This window comes from Oncorhynchus nerka, linkage group LG7 (assembly GCF_034236695.1).
Source record: "Oncorhynchus nerka isolate Pitt River linkage group LG7, Oner_Uvic_2.0, whole genome shotgun sequence".
Taxonomy (NCBI): domain Eukaryota; kingdom Metazoa; phylum Chordata; class Actinopteri; order Salmoniformes; family Salmonidae; genus Oncorhynchus; species Oncorhynchus nerka.
Genome location: NC_088402.1, coordinates 29,385,965 through 29,411,638, shown reverse-complemented (window position 1 = coordinate 29,411,638; position 25,674 = coordinate 29,385,965). Strand labels below are relative to the sequence as shown.

The 25,674-nt window shown below is 41.7% G+C and overlaps 1 protein-coding gene and 1 long non-coding RNA gene across 2 annotated transcripts; both read left to right on the top strand.

Moving 5' to 3' along the window:
• The first annotated feature begins 335 nt into the window (after positions 1-335).
• On the top strand, positions 336-8,850 carry LOC115131429 (leucine-rich repeat-containing protein 3B-like). The gene is made up of 2 exons (XM_029663152.2): positions 336-530; positions 7,002-8,850. The coding sequence occupies exon 2, from the start codon at positions 7,191-7,193 to the stop codon at positions 8,010-8,012; it is 822 nt and encodes a 273-aa protein (XP_029519012.2). The 5' UTR covers positions 336-530; positions 7,002-7,190; the 3' UTR covers positions 8,013-8,850.
• A 1,585-nt stretch (positions 8,851-10,435) lies between these two features.
• Positions 10,436-12,910, top strand: LOC135572438 (uncharacterized). Its single transcript, XR_010464300.1, has 2 exons — positions 10,436-11,362; positions 11,395-12,910. It is a non-coding gene; the product is annotated as an uncharacterized LOC135572438 (long non-coding RNA).
• The last annotated feature ends 12,764 nt before the right edge of the window (positions 12,911-25,674 follow it).

Here is a 25,674-nt window from a genome sequence, read left to right as displayed (position 1 = left end):
AAGTGTTATGCAGATTGAGGGTGGTGACTGACTGAGGCCACAAATCAAATTGGATTCCTCACATGCTTCGTAAACAACAGGTGTAGACTAACAGTGAAATGCACCTACAATTTGTCTTAACTTAACAACTCTCCATTTAGTTTTACGAGAATACAATACAATGAAAATGTCTGATGATGTATTACAAGTGGATTGAATTAGTCAGAAGAACCCAACAGACAGTATGGCAATACCTACTTTCTGTCTGACTGCGGCGTGCATTCCATTCATCCCCGCGCGCGCTCTGGGTAAATACCGTCGCGGCCAATTCTTGTCTCGCAAACCCCTCCCTTACCAGCTCGAGCCCAGTCACATTCCTTTCATGTTCAATACTGAGCAGCAACAAGCAATTGCAACAATGTGAATTTCAACTTCGGATATTCGAACATCTTTGACGAGGATAGGCAAAAATTACAGAAGGAAGATTGGGTTGGAACGATCCGTATGGAATTGTCAACGTATGGAATTGAGAGGGGCTGTTTTTATTGCAGGTGAGAATGGAAACATATTTCGCCTGTTGCTCCGCAGTTCCGTTACACGCGCAGCACACACACGTATGTATGGAATCATTTTCATGCTGGCTTTCCACCTTTATTTATCTTGTCTGGTGGTTGTTGTTAGACAGAAAAGGAAACAAACAGGAAAAATAGATGAGTTGGGGTAGTCATATATCCGTTTTTGGGATGATTTCAATATCCACCATGTTTTAAATTAATATTATTATTAAACGTTGTCATGTGACGATTCAATTTGTTGCTTCACAGCCTCGTTCATCTCTTCTGATCACTCAAATATAGTTTATTGTTGGACTGTCGAATATACTGTTATTTTTCTGTTATAATAATGTTATGATAGGATGCCTGCAATAATATTGCTGTTATGTCCTTGATAAATACTTGGACATAACATAGTTCAATGGGTGTCATCTTTACATCCATGCCGCAATGACATAGTTTAATCGTGGCAGTGAGTTGTTCCCATGTAGAAAACAACAGCTGCGCTGGTCAGAAAGGGAAGCCGGGAACCCTGTAGTAGGTTACGTCGCATTTGGCCGCGGAGCTCGAGGGCAGGGTTAACCGTTGACGGTTGTGCCCAGGAGTGCGCTATAGGAAGGAATCTGCCTTGGTGACGAGCAGGCTCACACAGCAGGGTGTCCTTTTCTTTAGTGTTCATATGAAAATTGTTTAGCAGATACACACTCATTATATCATATAAAAACTCATACTATATAATAACATCTTGTAATATCAGAATGATAATATATAACCGATAAACAAAAGGCATACATTTAGACCTATAGGCCTACCTAAAAAAAGTGTACAAATCTGTGTAGGCTTGGCTACTCATAAATCTGATTATTTACCATGGGGCATGGCTTATTTGTTTGGGAAATGCCATGCCATTTATAACACTTGCAGACTATTGTCTTTGAGGAATAGCTTGGCTATTATTTGCTCAGGTCCATTTCTATGGTAATTCGAAACCCCTCAATGCATCAAGACTATTTGCATAAATGGTTCACCCTTAATAATAATGTTAATTGGATTAACACAAACTGTATCAAGTGATGTGGGGCTGTATGCTTCAAGAAAACATAGTAGACTAGTCTACTGTAGATCCAAGTCTATGTCCCAAATTGCACCCTATTCCCTATGTAGTGCACGACGGCTCTGGTCAAAAGCAGTGGACTATGTATGTAATAGGGTGTCATTTGGGATGCAAACCCATCATCTTTGTTGAATTTCATAAATATGGCCTTGACAGGAACATGTAACTTAAGTCAGAGAATGGCCATATCCTATGATAAATGATCAAAAGAGTGTTGTGGTTGTGTCAACAAAACAATCAACTCTGTCTAATCACTCTGCCTCTTAATACCATGATGGTGTACATCAAGTTGCTCTTATACCTGTGTAGTAACACTAAAGTAACACCATTGATGTTACATAGTATTCTAGTAATTGCTTTGTAAATGCATAGTAATGGAACAATCGACATGACTTTATGGTGGGGTCATATCAAAGAGCTATTTCATTGAACTCTTGACCATTCATTCATCTTCAGGCTAATGCTTCCAGGCTGACATTGTTTTGCAATGGGTGGCGTCAATATGACTTCACCTAAAAGAGTTATAGCTGTATTTATTTTTCTTTATTTCATGATCCTTACTGCCATGTTGAGATTTGTCATAAGAACTAGCTTTACCTGTAAGCTTTGGTTGACACCAGTGGAAGTCACAGCTAAGCTCTTACAAGGAGAGAAAAAACATGGGGGAGAAAATGATTGAGCAACCTCTACATAGCCTAAGTGCTATTTACAAAGCCCATGCATGATTGTAGTTGATCGGGAGCCCATCCCACTTCTAGAGTGCCTGCTAAATTGTGATTGCAGACCAATTTAGTTGCATTTGAAAATCAGATTTTTGTAAAGGATGGCTCTTTTTACAGTAATGTTAAAGGTTGTATTATTCTCTATCCCCAATCCACTCTCTGGCATCTACCCCTTAAAATCATATGATGACAGATATTTTCCTGCACAGTAGGAAATGCATACTTGTAGTGTATAAAACTTGTATAAACTTGTAGGTTTAAAAAGGGTTATAAAGTTTGTAATTTTGACTTTAAACTGTCAGACTTGATTTACACTAACGAAAAATGTATTATCCCCTGCAAGAAATGTAAATTATTATCCACATAATAATTCACATTTCGTGTTGCTGCAGGATTATTTTCTTGCTGTAGCAAGCTGGCTCAAATTAAGATCCTACATCTGTAATTGGTCAGAGTTTCAAAATGGTCTAAACCATACTGCTAAACAATATGGGCATATAAAGACTGCAGGTAGAAAGTAAGGACTTTATTTAATTTATGAATGTTTTCATGGTTCCACTGAATCTGAATGACAGGGCAATCATGTCCTTCTTGATTTGTGAAAAGAAAATTGAAGTGATGGCAAAAATAGAAATGGTTGCAGCCTCGCAGCTGAGGCTGTATGCTAGTTGTTAGTGGACTGTGGACACACAACATTTACATATCAATTAACGTTTGGCCAATTATAGATTTCAAAGGCGCCCATTTCAACCTGTATGTGAAAACCCTTTGACACTGCAGTGTGACCAGAGACGGAAGAGGGCCAGCAGCTGAATTCAGTCAGGTCATTACTGTGAAATATCTGTTGGGTATGATGGTATGACTTCAGTCAGTTAGTCATTGGACTTGAAAGGCCTCAAAGCTCATACACTCCCAGTGACACATAGCCTACATTCTCCCCTCCAAGGGCCTCTGAAGATGATGCATTCAAAATCCCTCGTCACCGCGGATACCAACTGTCACTTGTGTTGCTTTGCCATTTTTCTACTTGCGGATGGTGGATGACATGCCTGCATGCAATTCAACGTTTTGTCAGTTGTCGTTTGAACCTAGACACACTTGAGGGAGGCTGGGCCTCAGACAACACAGATGCTTCCCTCCCTGAAATTGATAAATAAACATAAATTCTATTCTATTCTATTTTAGTCTCTCTGTCATATCTTTGAGCTGTGCCTGGTGCTCCCAGGGGAGACTGGGCCTCAGACAGTCAACTAAGATTCTTCCCTTTCTAAATCTCTCTCATCCTCGTAGGATCTAGTGAACAACACAAGCTATACGGAGATAGGGCCACTCCCTCACACTAGGTTATTATTATTTATATCGTTTTTAGTATCTATTTTTTCCCCCAGATATGTGGAGATGCCCATATCCATTAACAATCACTGTATTCTAGAGCGTTCTACAATTCCTCCCATCAAGCTGCTGGGCAGTATAGTAAAGTTGTGTATAATCAGAATTGATCGTATGTCTAAGTGGATACATTTTTCAGGATCTTATCCTGTTCGAACTCGGTAATGAATGTGTTTTATCAGTACATTTAACATTTAACATTTAAGTCATTTAGCAGACGCTCTTATCCAGAGCGACTTACAAATTGGTGCATTCACCTTATGACCTCCAGTGGAACAGTAGCGCATCTAAATCTTTTCAGGGGAGGTTCAGGGGGAGGGGGGGTGAGAGGGATTACTTTATCCTATCCTAGGTATTCCTTAAAGAGGTGGGGTTTCAGGTGTCTCCGGAAGGTGGTGATTGACTCCGCTGTCCTGGCGTCGTGAGGGAGTTTGTTCCACCATTGGGGGGCCAGAGCAGCGAACAGTTTTGACTGGGCTGAGCGGGAACTGTACTTCCTCAGTGGTAGGGAGGCGAGCAGGCCAGAGGTGGATGAACGCAGTGCCCTTGTTTGGGTGTAGGGCCTGATCAGAGCCTGGAGGTACTGAGGTGCCGTTCCCCTCACAGCTCCGTAGGCAAGCACCATGGTCTTGTAGCGGATGCGAGCTTCAACTGGAAGCCAGTGGAGGGAGCGGAGGAGCGGGGTGACGTGAGAGAACTTGGGAAGGTTGAACACCAGACGGGCTGCGGCGTTCTGGATGAGTTGTAGGGGTTTAATGGCACAGGCAGGGAGCCCAGCCAACAGCGAGTTGCAGTAATCCAGACGGGAGATGACAAGTGCCTGGATTAGGACCTGCGCCGCTTCCTGTGTGAGGCAGGGTCGTACTCTGCGGATGTTGTAGAGCATGAACCTACAGGAACGGGCCACCTCAGGCAGATCTGACAGACAGATGTTAGTATGTGTTTATATACATGATAGGTAGGGTCTCGATATGGGGAAAGTCATACGACGGAAAATAAGTGCATAGCACTTTTATAATTGAATAGGGCTGTATTGTACAGTTAACTTACAGACTACAGGATAGATAGGCTCTCAATATGGGGAAAATACAGCTATGGCTGAATAAAGGTGCCTAGCATTTTTATGATTGAATAGGGCTGCATTGTACACTTGGGTTAATGTAGAGTTCCTGCACTGTAAGTGAATTCCACACATTCACCCTGTGCTGTGTCTTCCCCATGTGATGTTCTGCAGACAAGGATCTGTTTTGAGAAGGTGACAATACACAGTGTGACAGAGGGAGAATGAGGGGGGCATGATATAACCAGCCTGCTGCATTCCACTGTACTTAGCACTTATCACACAATGGCTGAGTCCCTATCACACAATGTGTGAGTCCCTATCACACAATGTGTGAGTCCCAAATGGCACCCTATTCCCTATGGGACCTGGTAAAAAGTAGTGCACACATAGAGAATAGGGTGCCATTTGGAAGGCAGGCAATGTGTTGTTGTTATCCACAGTACGCAAGCTTACAATAGAGCAGGTGTGTGTTTTCTTTTACTAACAATACTGATCATGTCATGATTGGGAACGTAAGTAAACATTGATTCCATTGTCCGCTCTAACTTCACATTACTGTGCACTTACCGTATTCTTACTCTTACACAGATAATAAAATGTACATGTCACAACAGGCAATGTATATGTTTGACAGATAAAAACTTGTTCCTGCAGTCAAATGACTAAATCGCCCTGCTAGTGGCCTCATGGGTGGAATGTTCATATTTTTCAGAATTTCAGAATTATAAAAAAATGGTATATATATTGGTATATATTCAACTGCGAAAATCCGGTGTTTCTATGTCAAACGGTTTTGTTATATTTAAGTCTTCTGTGATGTATATAAAGTGTAATATTGGGATGCATACTCAAAATTAACCATATTTCAACTCTATATCTGAAATTATGCAGGTGCATTCTTTTTTTAATCCCATAACCATGTGTGTGAGGTATATACTTTGGTTTCAAATGAGATTTGTTTAAGACTACCAAGAAACACTCTGTGTGACCCTGATTTAGCACACTGCAGTAAGAGGTTAATTGACTAAATACACAACATAGTTGTAGCCTAGTGGTTAGAGTCTAGTGGGTCGAGTGGTTAGAGTCTAGTGGGTCTAGTGGTTAGAGTCTAGTGGTTAGAGTCTAGTTGTTAGAGTCTAGTGGTAAGAGTCTAGTGGGTCTAGTGATTCGAGTCTAGTGGTTAGAGCCTAGTGGTTAGAGTCTAGTGGTTAGAGGCTAGTGGTTAGAGGCTAGTGGTTAGAGTCTAGTGGGTCTAGTGGTTAGAGCCTAGTGGTTAGAGCCTAGTGGTTAGAGCGTTGGGCCAGTAACTGAAAGTTTGCTAGATCAAATCCCCGTGCTGACAAGGTAAAAATCTGTCATTCTGCCCCTGAACATGGCAGTTAACCCACTGTTCCTAGGCTCTCATTGTAAATAAGCATTTGCTCTTAACTAGCTTGCCTGGTTAAATAAAAATAGTTTGTAGCTGGCTAGTGTTTGATTCACAGGTCTATCCTTATTGTCACGTCTCAGTAAAGAATGTGTTCTTTTAAGGACAGTAATTCTTCTAACCTAGCTTAATCAATCAAATGTATTTATAAAGTCCTTTTTACATCAGCAGTTGTCACAAAGTGCTTATACAGAAACAGAGCCTAAAATCCCAGAGAGCAAGAAATGCAGATGTAGAAGCACGGTGGCTACTGTAGGAATTCCTCCCTAGAAAGGCATGAACCTAGGAAGAAATCTAGAGAGTTACCAGGCTCTGAGGGGTGGCCAGTCCTCTTCTGGCTTTGCCGGGTGGAGATTATAAGATTATCTTCTGGCCAATAAATTGCCATTAAGGCCAGATTGTTCTTCAATATGTTCAAACATTTATAGATGACCAACAGGGTCAAATAATAGTCACAGTGTTTATTGAGGGTGCAACGGGTCAGCACCTTAACCTTATCGTGTAACCTAGCATGTCATAAATAGAACAAGTAGTGCAATATTGTTTCTATCAATAACAGTGAAATTATGATGATGTGTATACAACAGAGTAAATCAATGGTTTATTTTTATTTATACACCGTGGTGCTCCTGTTTTGTCTTTTTGACTACAGCAAAAACCAAAAGGTCCACACTAAAAAAGTTGTTCAAAATACGTATAGTCCTTCATTAAGCAGTTTTATATTTTTTAATGCTTCTATCTGTTTTTATTTCAGCATGAGTTCAACTGGTGGCAGGTCCTGCTAGACCTGAACAGACCGTGAGTGTGTTGGTGGAGGCTCATCAGTCTCCAGTATGGAGTGTTTGGTATGAGCCGTGGCCGGTCTGTTGGTCCTTGGGCCGGTCCAGTGGTGAGGTGTCCCTGTCCCTTGGCGGGATGCTGAGGGCAGGTGGTCCCCACCAGTATGACTCCCCTGGACCTGTGGCTGTCCCGCTCCATCCCCATGTGCCTGCTCCTCCAGAGCCTGGTCCTCATGGCCCTGTGCTTCCCCTCCGCCTCCATGTGTCCCAAGGGCTGCGTCTGCCAGCGGGCCCGACCCGACCCGGGCCTCCACCTCGGCCCGGGGCCCCTGGGGCTCTTCCTTGGCCTCAATGTCACCTGTACCGGGTCCCGGCTCAAAGAGATCCCCCCGGACCTGCCTCCAGACACCGCCGTGCTCCGCCTCGACCACAACCAGATCATGGCCGTTCCCGACCATGCCTTCCGGGGCTTGAGGCTGCTGCGGGAGCTCAACCTGTCCCACAACGCTGTGGAGACGCTGGAGGAGGGTGCCTTCAGTGGCGTGGAGGCCACACTGCAGGTCCTCGACCTCTCACACAACCGCATCACTAGCGTGCACAAGGATGCATTCGCCCGGCTCAAAGCGCGGGTCCTGGTGGATGACAACCCCTGGCACTGTGACTGCACCCTGCAGCAGGCACTGGGCGGCATGGCCCACAACCACGAGGCGGCTGCACGCGTCCTCTGCAGGAGCTCCGAGCTCCAGGAGCAGGAGGGACGCCATTTCCTGGCGGTGGACACAGACCTGTGTAACCTGGCCAAGAGGACCACGGACTACGCAATGCTGGTGACGATGTTCGGCTGGTTCGCCATGGTCATCTCCTACGTGGTGTATTACGTACGGCAGAACCAGGAGGATGCCCGACGACACTTGGAGTACCTTAAGTCGCTGCCCAGCAAGCCTGTGAAGCCCAACGAGGTGGAGGACATCAGTACTGTGGTGTAGCAGGACATCATCACTACTAGACACTATAGGACATCAGTACTCCAGTGTGACATCCCTGTAGTGAGAACTGACATCACTATAGTGAGAACTGACTGTATACAATATAATTAGAATGCCTAATTAGTTCTAGAATTAGAATGACTAATTGATTCTAATTCTATGCATGAACAGCTGAAGTTCAGAACTAAACCCGGAGATATAGGACCCATATTTCAAAATGGATGTAACGTCTTCTGTTGTGAAAATGTTTTTTTGATGTACTCAAAAGAAATCATGATAGATTAAACCTGGATCCTTGCATTTGAAGCTTCACACCCAATATGTGTTAATTACAAAGGTAAACACTGAGAAAGCCCCATTTTTAAAGAGACGTCAATCTAAAGACAAGCATTTTGGAATGCACATGTGCATAGACAACAGCAGTTAGTTCAGATCACATTAACAGAAGGGTAAAGTCTATGGGGGTACCACAGATGGCTTCATTGAGATCTGTTCTGAGATTGTTTTGAAAATCTGAATCTCAGGTTTAAATTTTGATAGGTTGATAAGTATTTTTTTAGAGCAAAATCTGGAGAAATGGTTTTTGGACAACATTTTTGTAAGGTAATGATAACAGCCCTTTGATCTAGAGGGTGTTCTCTGTGCTTGTGCATCCAACTGCATACTTTGTTTAATTTAATTTGAATAAATAACAGGCCCCAAACATCAATCATGAAACTTACCTTTACTTTCCAAATGTGAAATAATTAGAATCAATGATTTGTTAAAATGATCATGACATCACCAATGTTGAAAAACGACTGATGTGCTGTAAAAATACTAAACATTTCTTCCTTAATTTTGTCAAGTCCCTGTACTGTATGTTCCTGTGGTCTTGAAATGACAAAGTTGATTCATTGCATCTTAGTAGATTTGTGATGGTCAGATAACGTAGCACAATGGTTTGGGGTAGATATCAAATCAAATGACTCCCAAAAAATTTGGTAGATTCAAGTGATTGGTATGTGTGTCATGTGATTTACCAGTACCCTAGTAGTGTCCAAGTTCTCAAGTCCTGAGAACCAACAAGCGTTTTGTGTTACATGTTAACACAACACATACACAACAACACCCAAAAACAATACTGTGCATTTGGCTTTTCCACAAAACTCATTTGCTAAGATTTCTAATGACTCAGTCTATGCTTCCTGAAATAGAATACATATTCATATTCATAGAAATGTTTCACACATAGATTCCTTTCTCAGCCAAAGTGGAGAAATACACAGTGTCCCAAATGGGACCCTATTCCCTACATATAGCCCTATGGGCCCTGGTGGAAAGTAATGCACTATGTAGAGAATAAGGTACAATTTGGGACACACCCACAGCGTCACAAACCTGTCGATGGGAAGACTGTAATAATTTCAACACAAACATCCCCTTTCTGTTCAGCCCCCATGCTGCGTTCAGAATGCAGATAGATGCATGCATCATTTACCTTGCCTTTAATAACACTGTGTGTAGAGTTCTATCCCCAGCAATGTGAGAAGAGAAAATTACAGCTGTCATTCGTTTAAATGGCTTTCACTTGCATCACAGTGACATGGGTTCACTAAAACATCCCATAGAGAGAAAGATGGAGAGAGAGGGGAGGGGAGGGGAGGGCAGGGCAGGGCAGAGAGGGATAGAAAGTGAGAGAGAAAGTGAGAGAGAGAAGGAGAGAGGATAGGTAAGTGGGCGTAGGAGCGATATGGGCAGGAGAGTGAGAGAATGAACAAAGTAAAAGCTTCTATCCATATTCAATGTGGTTAAAAAATGATGTATTTTGTACAAGGAATGTTTACACAGTTTAGATTCCCCCCCAGTGCTGCAAGGTGGCCAGTTCATTTGGAAGGATTTGATGATATGATGAGCACAGGTTGTTACAACAGGTAGTAGTTACAACAGGTAGTAGTTACAATAGGTAGTAGTTACAACAGGTTGTTACAACAGGTTGTAGTTACAACAAGTCATTACAACAGGTAGTAGTTACAACAGGTTGTTACAACAGGTAGTAGTTACAACAGGTTGTTACAAGAGGTTGTAGTTACAACAGGTTGTAGTTACAACAGGTAGTAGTTACAACAAGTTGTTAGAACAGGTAATAGTTACAACAGGTTGTTACAACAGGTAGTAGTTACAACAGGTTGTAGTTACAGCAGGTTGTAGTTACAACAGATTGTTACAACAGGTAGTAGTAGCAACAGGTAGTAGTTACAACAGGTTGTTACAACAGGTTGTAGTTACAGCAGGTTGTAGTTACAACAAGTCGTTACAACAGGTTGTAGTTACAACAGGTTGTTACAACAGGTTGTAGTTACAGCAGGTTGTAGTTACAACAAGTCGTTACAACAGGTAGTAGTTACAACAGGTTGTTACAACAGGTTGTAGTTACAGCAGGTTGTAGTTACAACAGGTTGTAGTTACAACAGGTTGTTACAACGGGTAGTAGTAACAACAGGTAGTAGTTACAACAGGTTGTTACAACAGGTAGTAGTAACAACAGGTAGTAGTTACAACAGGTTGTTACAACAGGTAGTAGTAACAACAGGTAGTAGTTACAACAGGTAGTTACAACAGGTTGTTACAACAGGTTGTAGTTACAACAGGTTGTAGTTACAGCAGGTTGTTACAATAGGTAGTAGTTACAACAGGTTGTTACAACAGGTAGTAGTAGCAACAGGTAGTAGTTACAACAGGTTGTTACAACAGGTTGTAGTTACAACAGGTTGTAGTTACAACAAGTCGTTACAACAGGTAGTAGTTACAACAGGTTGTTACAACAGGTTGTAGTTACAGCAGGTTGTAGTTAAAACAGGTTGTTACAACAGGTTGTAGTTACAGCAGGTTGTAGTTACAACAGGTTGTTACAACAGGTAGTAGTAACAACAGGTAGTATTTACAACAGGTTGTTACAACAGGTTGTAGTAGCAACAGGTAGTAGTTACAACAGGCTGTTACAACAGGTTGTAGTTACAGCAGGTTGTAGTTACAACAGGTAGTAGTTACAACAAGTCCTTACAACAGGTAGTAGTTACAACAGGTTGTAGTTACAGCAGGTTGTAGTTACAACAAGTCATTACAACAGGTAGTAGTTACAACAGGTTGTTACAATAGGTAGTAGTTACAACAGGTTGTTACAACAGGTAGTAGTAACAACAGGTAGTAGTTACAACAGGTTGTTACAACAGGTTGTAGTGACAACAGGTTGTAGTTACAGCAGGTTGTAGTTACAACAAGTCGTTAAAACAGGGTGTAGTTACAGTAGGTTGTAGTTATAGCAGGTTGTAGTTACAACAAGTCGTTAAAACAGGGTGTAGTTAAAGCAGGTTGTAGTTACAACAGGTAGTAGTTACAGCAGGTTGTAGTTACAACAAGTCGTTAAAACAGGGTGTAGTTACAGTAGGTTGTAGTTATAGCAGGTTGTAGTTAGAACAAGTCGTTAAAACAGGGTGTAGTTAAAGCAGGTTGTAGTTACAACAAGTCGTTAAAACAGGGTGTAGTTACAGTAGGTTGTAGTTACAACAGGTTGTAGTTACAACAGGTTGTAGTTACAGTAGGTTGTAGTTACAACAGGTTGTAGTTACAACAGGTTGTAGTTACAACAGGTTGTTACAACAGGTTGTAGTTACAGCAGGTTGTAGTTACAACAGGTTGTTACAACAGGTTGTAGTTACAGCAGGTTGTAGTTACAACAGGTTGTTACAACAGGTAGTAGTAACAACAGGTAGTATTTACAACAGGTTGTTACAACAGGTTGTAGTAGCAACAGGTAGTAGTTACAACAGGCTGTTACAACAGGTTGTAGTTACAACAGGTTGTAGTTACAGCAGGTTGTAGTTACAACAAGTCGTTAAAACAGGGTGTAGTTACAGTAGGTTGTAGTTATAGCAGGTTGTAGTTAGAACAAGTCGTTAAAACAGGGTGTAGTTAAAGCAGGTTGTAGTTACAACAAGTCGTTAAAACAGGGTGTAGTTACAGTAGGTTGTAGTTACAACAGGTTGTAGTTACAGTAGGTTGTAGTTATAGCAGGTTGTAGTTACAACAGGTTGTAGTTACAACAGGTTGTAGTTACAACAGGTAGTAGTAACAATAGGTAGTAGTTACAACAGGTAGTAGTTACAACAGGTTGATAGACAAGTAGGCCTAGTCACAACACACATTCATCAAACTAAATGTAAATAGGTACATTGTTGTTGTGTGCGAGAAGGAATTTGAAATCCATTTAATAAATTGTTGTATTTTAATGTTGTGCTACTGTACAGCCTTTTGCACTGTCTTGTCCTGCAGAGCAGAGGCCATGAGTTCATGTCTCATGTATTTGTAATGGGTTTAGGAGAGGAGACTTCAATGCATGTACCCATACCGCAAATTAAAAAAGCACAGTGTAGCCAAGCTAAGGACTCTGGAAGAATATTTAATTAAGTGCCTGAAAAACTTCTCTCATATTTTCTGTTTCTCATTTTAACCAAATCATTTCACATTCAGAGTTGTTTTCTGGACATGAATGAAAAAAGCACTGCGTTTCACAGTCAAAGGTTTCTGTGTTTTGGATTCCTTTCATGTCCAGCATAGTGTATACCGAACCAACACAAAGGAGACATGAACTCTGTATGGGTTGTCTTTGAAAGAGCTGATCGAAATTAAATGGACGTTGATATCCTAGTTTCCCACCATCTAAATAAAGAAGCAAAAACATGAAAGTAGCATAAAACAGAGAGAATGTGGTTATTGTCTTCTCTGCCTGTCCATTTTCTTTTTCGAGACGGACAAAACATTGTCTGATGCTTTGTGATAAAACTGAAGACCAAGCACTGATACAACCATCCACACGTTGTAAAGGCATGTCATAAAAGGAAATAAAGGAAATATGGACACTCGTGATTTATTTGAACTTAACTTTGGATGGTCATAATGATTGTTGTAGCCTTCTACCCAATACTTAGCATCAGGAGTAGAGAGGGGCACCCATATGCCTGTGAAGTCCAGTCAACTTTATTTAAAGTTTATTGTCAGAAGTTTTCAATACACTTTACAGAGGGACATTTGCCATGCGCTGATAACATTGTATCAATCACTTGTTCACGTTTTAGCTAAACAATATGTTTCTCTTTGAATAATGAGCTTCAGTATGTTTATTTGCATTTGTCTTTAAAGCTGGAATCCTTGATGGTGAAACAGCCAAGTCTGTTTGCAATATTACAACAACAAAGAAGTTACTGCAAACAACGAACACAGTTTTTCCCCCTCTGACATCATTGCACGAGTGATAGAAGAGCACAATATGTACTGCAATGTTTTTACCATTCTGCACGACGTTTCTCTGCTCAAAACGTTTTTCTGCTCGGCAACAAAAACAATTACAAGGGTGGTGGGGCGGCCCGTGGCACTGTACTGCGGATTCTATCTTTAAATGCAAAGTACGACAGATCATGAATAAGGCATGTTCAGAAAACACAGACACACACACAGACAAACACACACACTGATGAGGAGCCAATCATGGCTAAATTGAAACAAAGGGAAATAGTGTTTGAAGTTGAGACTAGAGGCCTCTTGTCAACGTTTCGCTAAAAGCACAGATGAACAAACGCTGCCTGCCATACATGAGTGCTCCTGTCTGTCTCAAAACAATTACTCGCTTCTTTCTTCCCCTCGACACCATTGCTACATCTGTTCAATGTCTCCTGGCTTCCTCCCTCCCTCCCTCCATCCCTCCATCCGTCTGTATTTAAGGCTGGGATAGGATGGATGCCCGACTGTTCTGAATTCTCTTCTGAATTATAAACTGTCACAGACTAAAATTAGATCCTTAAATTAGATCTATTTTTATACTCAAGGTACACCCAGAGTCATACTTCATGTTCTCTGCCAACACCCCCCAACCCCTACAATCTCTCCCTATGAACCACTTCCTCCCAGCTGTCCCCTGACCAGCCACACCCCCACTCTCCCAGCCACACACCACCACTCTCCCAGCCATACCCCTATTCTCCCAGCTATACCCCCACTCTCCCAGCCATACCCCCATTCTCCCAACTATACCCCCACTCTCCCAGCCACACCCCCACTCTCCCAGCCATACCCCTATTCTCCCAGCTATACCCCCCACTCTCCCAGCCATACCCCTATTCTCCCAGCTATACCCCCACTCTCCCAGCCATACCCCTATTCTCCCAGCTATACCCCCACTCTCCCAGCCATACCCCCATTCTCCCAGCTATACCCCCACTCTCCCAGCCACACCCCCACCCCCATTCTCCCAGCCACACCCCTACTCTCACGCGACAGTATGACAGTCAGGTCAAATGAATGTACACATGGACATTTCTCAGACATATATGTCTCCAAGGACCAGTATCAGAGGGTTTGAAATATTATTGAAGAGTGCACCATAAAATCTGCTCTAAGATGTGAACTTAGAGAAATTAAAAGAAGGACTTTAAAAGATAGAGAAATACCAGAGAGGTTGGGTTAGGTACCCGGTCCCTTAAGTTGAATCCTAACTTGCACTTTGTCTAACACGGCCATCAATGCATGACTACATGAACATTGGAAATTACTGTAAGTCTCAAGTAAAAATACAAATCTATACATGCAATGACTTTGTCTATTTATTGAGGCTACCAGACAGTCCTTTTCATTATTTTGTCTACAACACATTTTGGTTATGTAATAATTAATTTGAACAACAAATTCCAAAATCAACCTTCATAAGTAAATAATACATTTCAAGCTATTTTGACATACCAAAATGATGCCCCATCGCTGGTGAGTTTGCAAAGGAAACTGTTCATATTCTTGATCACCAATTTTTGATCACCAATGTATTTATGGTAATCCTCTCTCTTTACAATTTGATGTTTGCGCCGCAACTGCTCCTATAGTTAGCTGTACAGCAAATCAGCAATCTGTTCTCTAGCTCAGTGGTTCTCACATGTTTTGACCCTCTACCCCCAAACAGAAGTTGGTTCATAGCGCGCAGACATGAACACAATCCCTGTAGCCTTTCATTACCGCAATAAACGGTGATGCATTTTCAAAACGCAAGATACAGAAATAAACTGAGACTGGATTGTAAACTGAGACTGAGACTGGATTGTGTCGAAGCACAGATCTGGGGATGGGTACCAAATAAATTATGCTGCATTGAAGGTCCCCAAGAACGCAGTGGCCTCCATCATTCTTAAATGGAAGAAGTGAGCCAAACTGAGCAATCGGGGTAGAAGGGCCATGATCATGAAGGTGAACAAGAACACAATGGTAACTCTGACAGAGCTCCAGAGTTCCTCTGTGGAGATGGGAGAACATTCCAGAAGGACAACCATCTCTGCAGCACTCCACCAATCAGGCCTTTATGGTAGAGTGGCCAGACAGAAGCCACTCCTCAGTAAAAGGCACATTGCTTGGAGTTTGCCAAAAGACACCTAAAGACTCTCAGACCAGAGAGCCCAGGACGTCAGACGCGGGCAAAGGTTCACCTTTCAACAGGACAACCCTAAGCACACAGCCAAAACAACGCAGGAGTGGCTTTGGGACAAGTCTCTCAATGTCCTTGAGTGGCCCAGCCAGAGCCCGGACTTGAACCCGATCAATCGAACATCTCTGGAGAGACCTGAAATTATCTCTGTAGCGACACTCCCTATCCAACCTGACAGAGCTTGAGAGGTTCTGCAGAGAAGAATGGGAGACACTCCCCAAATACAGGTGTGCCAAGCTTGTAGCGTCATACCCAAGAAGACTCAAGGCTGTATCGCTGCCAAAGGTGCTTCAACAAAGTACTGAGTAAAGGGTCTGAATACTTAAGTAAACAGGATATTTCCTTTTTTATTTGTATACATTTGCATACATTTTATAAAATCTGTTTTTGCTTTGTCAACATGGGGTATTGTGTGTAGATTGATTAAGGGGGAAAACTATTTAATCAATTTTAGAATAAGGCTGTAATGTAGCAAAATGTGGAAAAAGTCAAGGGGTCTGAATACTTTCCGAATGCACTGTACAGTCTAATAATTAACTTAACCAAACTAGGCCTATCTGAAATGATCAGATAGCTAACTGTATTTTATATGGATTATATAAAAGTAGGCTACTCTGTTTATGCCAGGCAAAACAGGTGCTATCCAGTGAGCACCAGGCTTGTAGCACTACAACTCATACAGAGACCAGACCAGACTGAGCCAGTTAAAACAGACTGTGAGCCAGCTAAAACACTGCCTGATTGTGATGTGTTTTCATTTCCTCCTGGTGTCTGATGGGAGGGAGCTGGCAATGATTCCTTATCTGTCTCTGCATATTGCTTAGCATCAGCCATGCCAACAGTGCTGGTTGGACCTAGACTTAATAATTCTCCTAGGGACAAGACTGATCTTAAGTTCATAAAGTCAGAGCCATTGAAAGTGATCTTCAGGGGCATCAATTTATGGTAATTCAAGGTATTGTCCTCGGGGACAAGCTCTCTGTCTGAAACTAAACATCAAGGGATAGTTTCCCAGACTCAGATTAAACCTCCCACTGAAATAAAAAGTATATGGAAAATCTTAATTGAAAGTGCTTTTTGGTCCAGGAATAAGCTTAATCTGGGTCCAGGAAACTGGCCCCAAATACGTTTCAACCTTATGTTATTAGTTGCTAATTCCTCATATTAATTTCCACATTGGCATTTTGCTTATCACTACTGTATAATAAATTAATGATGGCATGTAAATACTCTCATTTTCAAAAAACATTTGTTCCATCATCTTTGAAATGCAAGAGAAAGGCCATAAAAATCACATAGGAGTTTAGGCACAATTTAGATTTTGACCAACAGATGGCAGCAGTGTGTGTGCAATGTTTCAGACTGATCCAGTGAAGCATTACATTACGCACAACATTTTGAATCATGTCTGCCCAAATGTGCCGAACTGGACAATTGATACATTTTCAAGTACATAACTATAGAGAACATACAAAGCATACAGAACCAGCAGGGGTTAAAACTGTAGAACCCAGCTCCTACATTTTAATATAAAAATAGATGTATCAAACAAAACGATGCTACATTTTTATCTCTGAGACCCTCAGGATGACAAATCAGAGCAAGATTACTGAATGTAAGTACATTATTTACTGTATCAAATGTATCAAACCAGTTGCTGTGATAAAAGTGTTTTGTTGTTGTGCCCTCTCCTCAAACAATAGCATGGTATTTTTTTTTACTGAAATAGCTACTGTAAATTGGACAGTGCAGTTAGATTAACACGAATGTAAGCTTTCTGCAGATATAAAAAATGTCTATGTCCTGGTTGGATGTTACTTACAACGTCATTCCAGTCACATTAGCGCACGTTAGCAACAACCGTGCCAGTATCGGGACACCGATCCAGTAGAGGATAACAGTGAAGACATCAAAACTATGAAATAACACATATGAAATCATGTAGTAACCAAAAAAGTGTTAAACAAATAAAAACACATTTTATATTTGTGATTCTTCAAAGTAGCCACCCTTTGTCTTTGACAGCTTTGCACACTCTTGGCATTCTCTCAATAAGCTTCACCTGGAATGCTTTTCCAACAGTCTTGAAGGACTTCCCACATATACTGAGCACTTGTTGGCTGCTTTTTGTTCATTCTGCGGTCCAACTCATCCCAAACCATCTCAATTGGGTTGAGGTCGGGTGATTGTGGAGGCCAGGTCATGCGATGCAGCACTCCATCACTATTCTTCTTAGTCAAATAGCCCTGACACAGCCTGGAGGTGTGTTGGGTCATTGTCCTGTTGAAAAACAAGTGATAGTCCCTCTAATCGTAAACCAGATGGGATGGTGTATTGCTGCAGAATGCTGTGGTAGCCATACTGGTTAAGTGTGCCTTGGATTCTAAGTAAAATCACTGACAGTGTTACCAGCAAAGCACCCCTACGCCATCACATCTCCTCATCCATGCTTCACAGTGGGAACTACACATGCGGAGATCATCTGTTCACCTACTCTGCATCTCACAAAAACACGGCAGTTGGAACCAAAAATCACAAATTTGGACTCCTCAAACCAAGGACAGATTTCCACCGGTCTAATGTCCATTGTTCGTGTTTCTTGTCCCAAGCAAGTCTCTTCTTCTTATTGGTGTCCTTTAGTAGTGGTTTCTTTGCAGCAATTTGACCATGAAGGCCTGATTTACGCAGTCTCCTCTGAACAGTTAACATTGAGACGTGTCTGAACTTTGTGAAGAATTTAATTGGGCTGCAATTTCGGAGGCTGATAACTTATCCTCTGCAGCAGAGGTAACTCTGGGTCTTCCATTCCTGTGGCGGTCCTCATGAGAGCCAGTTTCATCATTGCACTTGATGGTTTTTGTGACTGCACTTGAAGAAACTTTCAAAAGTCTTGACATTTTCCATATTGACTGACCTTAATGTCCTGAAGTAATGATGGACTGTCATTTCACTTTGCTTGTTTGAGCTGTTCTTGACATAATATGGACTTGGTCTTTTACCAAATAGGGCTATCTTCTGTATACCACGCATTAAGATGGAAAGAAATTCCACAAATTAACAAGGTACACCTATTAAATAAAATGCATTCCAGGTGACTAATCTCATGAAGCTGGTTAAGAGAATTCCAAGAGTGTGCAAAGCTGCCATTAAGGCCTAGGGTGGCTACTTTGAAGAATCTCAAATATAAATATAAAACACTTTTTGATGACTACATGATTCCATATGTGTTATTTCATAGTTTTGATGTCTTCACTATTATTCTACAATGTAGAAAATAGTAAAAAGAAAGAAAAATCCTTGAGTGAGTAGGTGTCTAAACCTTTGACTGGTACTGTATATACTGTACAGTACTTTTTTGGGACGCATTTCAGTTAATAGGTGTGCCTTTTAAAAGTGAATTTGTGGAATTTCTTTCCTTCTTAGCCTTCTTAATGCATTTGAGCCAATCAGTTCTGTTGTGACAAGGTAGAGGTATAGTTTTGATGAATTCGCTATTATTCTACAATGTAGAAAATAGTAAAAATAAAGAAAAACCCTTGAATGAGTAGGTGAGTCCAAACTTCCGACTGATATTGTATATATGCATGCCATTTTAAGTATGTGTATGTGATCCCGCCAGGAATTGAACCCCCAACCTTGACAAGGCTAGTGCCAACTGAGCCACACACAAAACCACTCACAGTCTTTCGTAACGAGACATTGTAATTCCTTAGGCAATAATATCTCAACCATACAGATTTTTTCCCTTGTTCTTATGTCAGTTAATTGCCAAACATGAGACAAAGGGAAATTGGTAATCTGGTGAGTTTATGCAGCCTCACAAAGAGCAGCAATTAGGTATTATATTATATAGGGGGGGAAAGTGTTTTTTTACTGTATTGTATCGCCCTTAATTTCCTAAACATTACAGTGTCATAGTATCACAGAAGAGGTAATCCTTCCTGAAACCTCAGAGGACTAGCCAGGAGGTAGATATGTCAAACGATCCCCATCTACGGTTAAATTGGTCCCCTTTGACACTCTACTTCCCCCTTTGAGCAATGTTCAGTTTCATTGAGACAAAATGAACACTCACTGCAGAGCCTAATTGGGACTAGGTCTGCAACCCAAATGGAATGCTATTCACTACATAGTGCACTACTTATGACCAGGGCCCATTGGGGTGCCATTTGGGGTGCATACTAGGACTGCCGGTAGAGGAAGTCCTTATCTAATCCAAAACCACTTGTTATGGTGGCGGTGTACCTCTCATGCCAGAGGTACTGGAGAAGGTTAAGTGGTTGATTGGCTCATACAAAAACCATCACTGTGGCTTTCATCAGAATTATGGTCATATCAAATAAAACATTCACAACCCAGCCACTGAACAAAGCTTTTCACACTGTCTGAGTGGATTTGTTGCAGGTTGCAAGACCATGAACAAACCATTACACTTCTCCACCTGTTTTACGTAGCATACAACTATTTCTGCATGCCTTTACTGTATATGTATGATGATACCAAATGAGGATCTCCTGTCAATCTGTCTTCCTATGATGATATCCTTTGACACAAGGCATTAGCTCATCCACGGCCTAAATTGCGTATTTACAGTGCCTTGTAAAAGTATTCACCCCCTTGGCGTTTTTCCTATTTTGTTGCATTATAACCTGTCACGCCCTGACCTTAGAGAGACGTGTTATTTCTCTATTTGGTTAGGTCAGGGTGTGATGTGGGGTGGGCATTATATGTTTTGTGTTTCTATGTTTTGGCCAGGTATGGTTCTCAGTCAGGGACAGCTGTCTATCGTTGTCTCTGATTGGGAATCATACCTAGGCAGCCTGTTTTGCCACCTTAGGTTGTGGGATGTTGTTTTTTGTTAGCTCTGTAAAGCCTACAGAAGGTGACGTTCGTTATTCTTTTGTTGTTTTGTTTAGTGGTCTGAGAAAATAAAGAATCACAAACACATACCACGCTGCACCTTGGTCTACTTCATACGATGAGCGTTACACAACCTGTCATTTAAATGGATTTTTATTTGGATTTAAAAATAGTCCAAATTGGTGAAGTGAAATGAAAACAATTACGTGTTTTAAAAAATTCCAAAAAATAAAAAATGGAAAAGGGGTGTGTGCATATGTGTTCACCCCCTTTACTATGAAGCCTCTAAATAAGATCTGGTGCAACCAATTACCTTCACATGATCTGTCACATGATCTCAGTATATATACAACTGTTCTGAAAGGCCCCACAGTCTGCAACACCACTAAGCAAGGTGCACCACCAAGCAAGTGGCACTATGAAGACCAAGGAGCTCTCCAAACAGGTCAGGGACAAAGTTGTGAAGAAGTACAGATCAGGGTTGGGTTCTAAAAAAAAATCTGAAACTTTGAACATCCCACGGAGCACAATTAAATCCATTATTAAAAAATGGAAAGAATATGGAACCACAACAAACCTGCCAAGAAAGGGCTGCCCACCAAAACTCACGAACCAGGCAGGGGGGGCATTAATCAGAGAGGCAACAAAGAGACCAAAGGTAACCCTGAAGGACATGCAAAGCTCCACATCAGAGATTGAAGAATCTGTCCATAAGACCACTTTAAGCCTTACACTCCAAAGAACTGGGCTTTACGGAAGAGTGGCCAGAAAAAAATAAGCAAACATGTTTGGTGTTCACCAAAAGGCATGTGGGAGACTCCTCAAACATATGGAAGAAGGTACTCTGGTCAGATGAGACTAAAATTGAGCTTTTTACAGGGAAATTCTTGACGGAAACCTGTTTCAGTCTTCCAGAGATTTGAGACTGGGACGGAGGTTCACCTTCCAGGAGGACAATGACCCTAAGCATACTGCTAAAGCAGCACTCGACTGGTTTAAGGGGAAACATTTAAAGGTCTTGGAATGGTCTAGTCAAAGCCCGGACTCAATTTGCTGTGGATATAGATACTTAAGAACCTTTTTCTTCCAGTATCTTCACAAGGTCCTTTGCTGTTGCTCTGGGATTGATTTGCACTTTTCGCATCAAAGTACATTAATCTCTGCCTCCCAGGTGGCGCAGTGGTCTAAGGAACTGTATCGCAGTGCTAGCTGTGCCACCAGCGATTCTGGGTTCAAGCCCAGGCTCTGTCACAGCCAGCCGCGACAGGGAGGCCCATGGGGTGGTGCACAATTGTCCGGGTTAGGGAGGGTTTGACTGGCAGGGATATCCTTGTCTCATTGTGCACTAGTGACTCCTGTGGCAGGCCGCGCAGTGCATGCTGACCAGGTCGCCAGGTGTAAGGTGTTTCCTCCGACACATTGGTACGGCTGGCTTCCAGGTTGGATGGGCATTGTGTCAAGAAGCAGTTGGGCTGTATTTTGGAGGACGCATGGCTCTCGACCTTCGCCTCTCCCGAGTCCATACGGGAGTTGCAGCGATGAGACAAGACTGTAACAATTGAATACCACGAAATTGGGGAGAAAAAATATTTTAATAAAACATTTAAAGTACATTCATCTCTAGGAGACAGAACGTGTCTCCTTCCTGAGCGGTATGACAGCTGCGTGGTCCCATGGTGTTTATACTTGTGTACTTTTGTTTGTACAGATGAACGTGGTACCTCCAGGCATTTGGAAATTGCTCCCAAGGATGAACCAGACTTGTGGAGGTCTACAATTCTTTTTCTGAGGTCTTGGCTGGTTTCTTTTGATAGTCCCATGTCAAGCAAAGAGGCACTGAGTTTGACGGTAGGCCTTGAAATACATCCACAGGTACACCTCCAATTGAGTCAAATGATGGGGGGTGAAGAGCTGTTGGCCGGGGTTGGGGTAGCCAGGTGGAAAGCATGGCCGACCGTAGAGAAATGCTTATTGACATTCTCAATTATAGTGGATTTAGCTGGGAGCTGGGAGGAGGTACTCTTATTTTCCATGGTCTTTACAGTGTCCCAAAACCTTTTGTAATTAGTGCTGCAGGAGGCAAATTTCTATTTGAAAAAGCTAGCCTTTGCTTTCCTAACTGACTGTGTGTATTGGTTCCTGACTTCCCTGAAAAGTTGCATATCGCGGGGACTATTCGAAGCTAGTGCAATACGCCACAGGGTGTTTTTGTGCTGGTCAAGGGCAGTCAAGGGCAGTCAACAATTAATCATTTCAAAAACTCAGCAAAAAAAGAAACGGCCCCTTTTCAGGACCCTGTCTTCAAATATAATTTGTAAAAATCCAAATAACTTCACAGATCTTCATTATAAAGGGTTTAAACACTGTTTTCCATGCTTGTTCAATGAACCATAAACAATTAATGAACATGCACCTGTGGAACGGTCGTTAAGACACTAACAGCTTACAGACGGTAGGCAATTAAGGTCACAGTTATACGGGACAGGTACAGGATGGCAACAACTGCCCGAGTTATACCAGGAATGCACAATCCCTCCATCAGTGCTCAGACTGTCCTCAATAGGCTGAGAGAGGCTGGAATTAGGGCTTGTAGGCCTGTTGTAAGGCAGGTCCTCACCAGACATCACCGGCAACAACGTCGCCTATGGGCACAAACCCACCGTCGCTAGAACAGACATCACTGGCATGATGAGGATATGCACTACAGTACTTAATGCAGCTGGTGGCCACACCAGATATTGAGTGTTGCTTTTGATTTTGACCACCCCTTTGTTCAGGGACACATTATTCCATTTCTGTTAGTCACTTTATGTGTAAGTTGTTGAATCTTGTTATGTTCATACAAATATTTACACATGTTAAGTTAGCTGAAAATTAACACAGCTGACAGTGAGAGGACTTTTTTTTCTGTTTGTTTTTTTACTGAGTTTATGTATGACGACTGTAATTCCAGCATATTAAAATAACACCCATAACACCATCACCTAAGATGGAGGTCCCATCTATAAAGGGTATGCGGAGGGTTTATAAATGGTTAACAAATAATAAAAGTAATTAATATATCATACATTTTATTTAAGAAATTAACAACATCATATATCTTGCTAAAGAGTGAGACTGATAAACGACTGCTGTCCATGTGAAAATGTCACACATTAAATTACTCAGACTGCTATTATGAAAAAAAAACATGCTCATAAATGATCAACACTGAATTGATAACACCTTTGACAGCAAAACCAGTAACACATTGCTGAGGCTATAAAACAGGCAGTAGGCCTAATTATTGAACTTTCTGTGTCATCCTCTGTGATGCCAGTGACCTGGCCCAGTGATTATCCAAGGCCATTGAATGCACAAATGTATTCAATGAACCCCCCCCCAAACACTGGAATAATCCACTCAATGACAACACAGGTTATGTTACCTGGCTATTTGCAATTTCTCTCTCTCTATTTTACTAATGTAACCATGCAAGGTGTATTAGGTATTAGGTATGAACCACCACAGCCATTAAGCTGATGATAACACATGAAGTGTGAGTGTAAATACAACCGTAGGGGAAGTTGGTGGGTGGAATTATGAGGAGAAAGCAACAGACTATTAATTGGCGTGAATAAGCCCTTCAAATAAAGCCACAGTGTAATATGTCCACAGGGCCACTCCATGTGTGTGTGTGTGTGTGTGTGTGTGTGTGTGTGTGTGTGTAGTCAGAACGTCTCTCCTCCACCTTATCGGAGTTAAGCAGCCAGGGCTGTGTGACTAAGCCAGCCTAGCAGAGACGTCACATGAACCTGCATGCATTTGAAGATGTGTGTAGTGCAGGTGATTACAAACCGGCTGTGGGTAGCCCTATCAAACTAGCTAGAACCAGGTATTATTGTGCCTAGTTAGGTTCTGAAACCTGGGTTATTTACATTATTATTTTCATTCACATTGCAAATGTAGCCTCTTAATAATGATTTTCCTGGGATGGTCAGACAGACCTACCCAATCCTAGCTTGTACAGTATGTGAGTGAGTTTTATGTTAATCAGGAATCAAACATATAGCTGGGAGTTCCTGGGATTCTCTATAACTTTAATCAAACCAAGTCAGACCCCTGAAACTAAAAATGCATAACACGATCCAGTTCCAGGGTCTGACACCCCTATCCACAGAAAAAAACATTATAGGAGAAATGACATGTTGAAAATCAGCTATTAAAGTTATAGTCATGTATGTGTAGAAACATATTCCCTCTCCACAGGACTGGTTATACACAATAGTATATGCTTCTTTGTCCACCGCTACAGAAATACCTCAATGGTCCAAGCTCCTTTTTCTGCTTAAATACCAGACTGCTTTTGAAGACATTCTGTCTGGATACTCTGAAATTCGTATGGGAATTATTGTAACTCTGTCAAGTCCTCAGCTCTCCACAAATGTTGCAAATTGCATAAATCTCTTGCACGCTACTTGTGAGATGAAGTCAGTGCCTGTTTTTCAGGGAGTACAACTTTCATCAACTGTATATTAGAGTATCGCAGCTGACCTGGAAGAAGCATGGCACGCCTGTGGAGGGATGCTGTTTTTAGTCTTCACTCACACCATGTTCCTTCCTTCTGTCCCTCCCACCATCTCGCCTGGTTTCTTTCACCCTCTCATGTTCATCTTCACAACCTCTCCCCAAGGCTCTGGAGGAAATCAAAGGTGTGAAACCTCATTGCAATAATCAGCTCGATTTAGCGTGACGGAGATGGCACTCTCATGGTGGTGCTGTGCTATAGGAGAAAGAAAACATGAGAAGGAGCAAGACCATTCATAGCCAGAGGATGGTCCTTGCTGTATGTTGGGATACTGAGAACTATAACATAACATATTTATGTTGAAATACGATGTGTATGGAGTTCCTCAAGGCTCTGTTTTAGGACCATTGTTCTGATGATATATGGTGCTACCTCCCTCTCACTGACTTCTTGGAACTTGTATCCTTTGGGAAACTCCTCAGCTAAACCTTTACGGGGTAATTAGACTTGATCTACTGACTTGAGGTTTCTACTGCTAATGGATGCCTCAAACCATCATCTTTGTAGTTAATTTTGTTTCACATTTTCAAGCCAAACACCATTCCACCAAACATCATTACTTCCCTGTGAAGAAATGTATACAAGATAGTGCTATTTTAAAGCGTGAAACAGGTGGCGTCAAAGACAGTGGAAGTCTCAATCTCAGTCTTTCTTTTCCTGAATAACATTAACAAGGTTCAACTTCTTACAATGTTATAGTCATGTGGAAAATGTCTATTCTACTCCTATTCGAA

Bases quoted from the DNA above. Each gene is read 5' to 3' on its own strand.
- LOC115131429 (XM_029663152.2), top strand. From the start codon at position 7,191: ATGACTCCCCTGGACCTGTGGCTGTCCCGCTCCATCCCCATGTGCCTG.